Below are 4,211 nucleotides of genomic sequence, written 5' to 3'. Positions count from 1 at the left end.
TTTTTTACAATGAGGGCCAAATTGACTGAACCATAAAAAGTTAAAACAATGGTAATTCCACATATTCAGGAGTGAGGAGAAAACTATGCTTCCAAGGAAAATGAAGAGCAAATTAGACCATATTTCATATAATAAAATACAAGAGAAATAGTGAGTGGGTGATGTCATTAGTCCCCTCATTTACATACCGACCATGATGTGAATATAACTGTTAAATGAAATTAAGTGAAACTTAAAAATGTCATAAATTTGTTGTTTTATGTTTGATGTTGATAAAATGTTCATTGCTCTGCTTGTTGGATTTTTTTAAATCTTTTTATTCAAAACAACTTGTTGTTGGAGTGGACTTGTCCTTTCCGTCGATCTCAATTTTGTTTTACTGGTGTGACAGTGGCCTGTAGATAATTTTTTTCTTCAAATTTTGTTTTTCCTGGGAATATTAAATGTTTCGAAAGTGCTAAAGGTGTTTCGATTCTTTATGTTATTTCTTCTTTCGAAGATCAGGGCACTTCAGGCTATTGAGATGAATGAAGGGTGTTTTGTTTTCTATCATTTGCAAGGTCAACTGATTCGAATACATTTTAAATTAAAAAAATGATATCGGGGAAAAAAATGCTTTATTATCTGTTTCATACCGCAAACACAAGAGCACTTCAGCATAAGATGGCATGTCCGATTCATTTCTTTGAAAAGGAAAAAAAACGGGCCTTGCATGAATTTGAAGTTTGTGAAAATGGTTGGCCTAATTATGTGAAGATAAGATAATAATTCAAAATTTACTTTTGATTCAGACTTCGAGTGATAAGTACATTCACCCAAAAGTTGATTGTATTATTTCGCAACATATCAAGAAACAGTGTACCAGAGAAAGGGGAGGGGAGGCTGGGGACAAGGCAGTCGCCGAAACCACGGGGGAGGGGGGAAGGGTGTAGTCACTGAAACCACTGATCATTTTCCGTGTTCTGGTGTTAAAAGCCCCCAAATCTGGGTCCCGTTACACGAATTTATTTTCACGAATAAATTTACATTGCAGTCAATGCAATCAATCCTAAAAACATGTTTTACGTTGATTGTTTAGCTTTATGTTACGGGCCCCTCAATTCGGATTCTAGGCGGAGATTTTTTTCTTCAATTTTGACAACAAAACTATATGTTACAAATGAAGACCAGCTCTTGGGACTTCTATTTAATCAATTATATGCAACCCTTATTATCTTATAATTAAGAAAAAACACCCCAAAAGCCAAAAAAAAAAATAATTAAACAAACTAGCTGTTAGCTTTCCGAGCAGCCGATCGGGGGAAGTGCGGTTGTTATCTTGTTAAACTTGTTACCCAACCCAGCCCCCATTCGACAATGTTGAGTGGACCTGCCCATGCACACATATCCCAGCATGCCTAGTAACTATTTCCTCACAAATATTAAACCCGTGAAACGCACGAGGAAAAAGTGCGCATGCGCTGTATAATATCAAATCACATTCGCGACCATGGAATATTAGTTTTTACTGTTTATGCTATAAAATGTGGCATTTTCTGAATGTCTTTCAAGTGGATCGTATAGCTCTCTATTTCCGCAACGATTGTTAAGGCACCTTAAATATTAATTCCACAGGCGATGAGATTGGAAGATCGTGATAGGATTCGCCATGACATGCATATATGACCACGACCTGTCATCAAAGCGATTCTTTGCGAATTTATCGCCTTTGCCATTTTGATACTTTGACAGAAGGATTTTCCCCTCTGTTGTTGAAGACATTAAAGGCATTTGCATCTTCTGAATGTTTAGACTGAAAAGTTAGATACATGTTCATAAGAATCAGTTATGAAATTGCAATTTAAAACATCGTGGTGAAACTTCGTTTTGGAACTTCAAGCTCTGCCAAAGGATTTACAATGAATTCCACGGGGGAAAGTACCTCCCATGAATTGGACGTGACGTCAGTGACCATCTACGCCCTTCTTGGATCTTTGGGAATCCTTGGAAATGGTCTCGTTCTCGTTGTCATGACCACCGTCAAAGAGCTACGGACGACCACCAACAGCTTCATCGTCAACCAATCCATCATCGATTTGGTGACGTCAATCCTTCTCTTTCTGATGTTCATCGCCCCTCCCCTTCCTCTACCGGAAAGCGAACCCGTTGCCAAGCTCATCTGCGCCGTCTGGAACTCCAAGTACATATTTTGGGGAATGTCTATCGCCTCGACGTTCAATTTGATTCTCCTGACGTTGGAGCGGTACTTTGCGGTTGTGTTTCCGGTCGTGTACCACGTCCATTTCAGCAACCGTCGCGTTCCGTTTCTGGCCGCTCTACCTTGGTTGGTCGGTCTGGTGTTTCAGATCTATTGGGCTGTCGCGAATCAGTATTCTGATGGCCAATGCATCATTAAGCATACCAGTCGCCAGTCGCAGATTGTTGTTGGTATCCTAGTGTTCCTTCTAGTATATGTTATCCCGATGGTCATCATGGCTTTTGCCTATATCAGTATCGCAAATGCACTTCGTCAACGGGTTGACAGAAGTGTCGCTGCTTCGAAAAGGGTACAACTAGCCCTGACGGCAAAAGACACACTGAAACCCCGTCAAGTCAACCATCGTGAAAGAGCAAGGATAAACGTCATCAAGACACTAATCACGGTTAGCGTGACCTTCGCGATCTGTTGGGCACCTAACCATATCATGTACCTGTGCTTCAACCTGAGTAAAGGAATTACCTGGATCACCGGTCCTGTGTACGATTTCACGGTGTATCTTGCTTTCTTTAACATGTGTATCAATCCTTTCATTTACACCTTCAAGTATCGGCGCTTCAGGGAAGGACTGAAGACACTCTTCAGGTTGGTGCGAGGATCTGAATCTTCGTCATCGATTACTACCGTACAGATGAGTAATGACGTAATACGGATCTGATGAGAATGGAAGTCCATCATCCTTTTCGTGACACAAAGAATCTCTTCCTTTTGGACGGAAATGAAGAAGTTAGACTGGAAAGAAGAATTTGGACAGGCGAAAATGCCTCTGAATAAAGTGGATTCGCCTTGACAGTTTGTTCATTTTATGAAATTATTGAAATTCAAGTCCTATTTCAAACAAGAACTTTGTTATTTCTTGCACATTTTCTACAGTTGATGTATCAAATTAAATAGCAGATATTGAACTTTTTAAAGATGTTTTTTTTTTCTTTTTGAAATCCAGATACAGCCCGCCAAGTGACCTTTCGGTATCCCCTCTTGTTTTTGCTCACTCATGCGTGAATGAGAAAAATCTAAGTAATTTCAGATGAAATAGAAGATTGTAAACTTTTCATTGTATTTGTGATTAAGTTATGAAAAATCATCTCGGTTTCGTTTTTTGTGGAGCGCACTGTATATTTAAGAATATAAATTGTAATAAACGAATTGTACATTTTTTTTTATTTATAGGAAAACGAGAAACTGTACAGAATTACAGAAGATTGGGTTCAGTTTTTTTTATTGTATAAACTACGTCTCTTTTGACTCAAGAGAGTAGCCTATGACGGGATAAAAAAAATCCGTACATGCAAGCTTTACTCATTGCTTAAATATATATTGTAAAAAAAAGTATTGTATTAGTATAACACCGGTCGATGAACTACACACTTAAAGGATAAGTCCAGCCAAACATAAAGTTGAATTGAATGGAGAGTAAAAAAATCAGCAAGCATAAAACTGAAAATTTCATCAAAATCGGTTGTAAAATAAAGTTATGACACTTATTTTTTTTTCTTAATTTCACAAAACAGATATATGCACATCCTGGTCGTAATGCAAATATTGAGACAGATGACGTCATCCACTCACTATTTCTTTCCTATTTTATTATTCAAAATATTATTATTTTCTCCTCCATGTCAAGTAAAACAACGATTAATTCCTCCCTGAACCTGAGGAATTAGCATTGTTTAGTACTCAGTGAAGTTGGTCCTTATATTATCCGAGATGTAAAAATATAGATATTGTATAATTCAAACAATAAAAACAAAATAAATAGTAAGTGAAGGACATAGAGATATATACTGATAATATCTGTATGGTGAAGGACATAATCGACTGTCTCATTTGCATGTCACTGAGTTGTGGATATCACTGTTTTGTGAAAAATAAGCGAAATTTTATAATGATAAAAACCTTCTTATTTTACATCCGATTTTGATGAAATTTTCAGCGTTATGCTTTTCTTTGTTAT

The 4,211-nt window shown here is 37.4% G+C and overlaps 1 protein-coding gene across 1 annotated transcript; it reads left to right on the top strand.

Moving 5' to 3' along the window:
* Positions 1-1,898: 1,898 nt before the first annotated feature.
* On the top strand, positions 1,899-2,915 carry LOC121426571 (trissin receptor-like). The gene has a single exon (XM_041622923.1). The coding sequence runs from the start codon at positions 1,899-1,901 to the stop codon at positions 2,913-2,915; it is 1,017 nt and encodes a 338-aa protein (XP_041478857.1).
* Positions 2,916-4,211: the final 1,296 nt, after the last annotated feature.

The sequence above is a fragment of the Lytechinus variegatus genome, chromosome 13, assembly GCF_018143015.1.
Source record: "Lytechinus variegatus isolate NC3 chromosome 13, Lvar_3.0, whole genome shotgun sequence".
Taxonomy (NCBI): domain Eukaryota; kingdom Metazoa; phylum Echinodermata; class Echinoidea; order Temnopleuroida; family Toxopneustidae; genus Lytechinus; species Lytechinus variegatus.
This window is presented reverse-complemented; position numbering and strand designations above follow the sequence as displayed.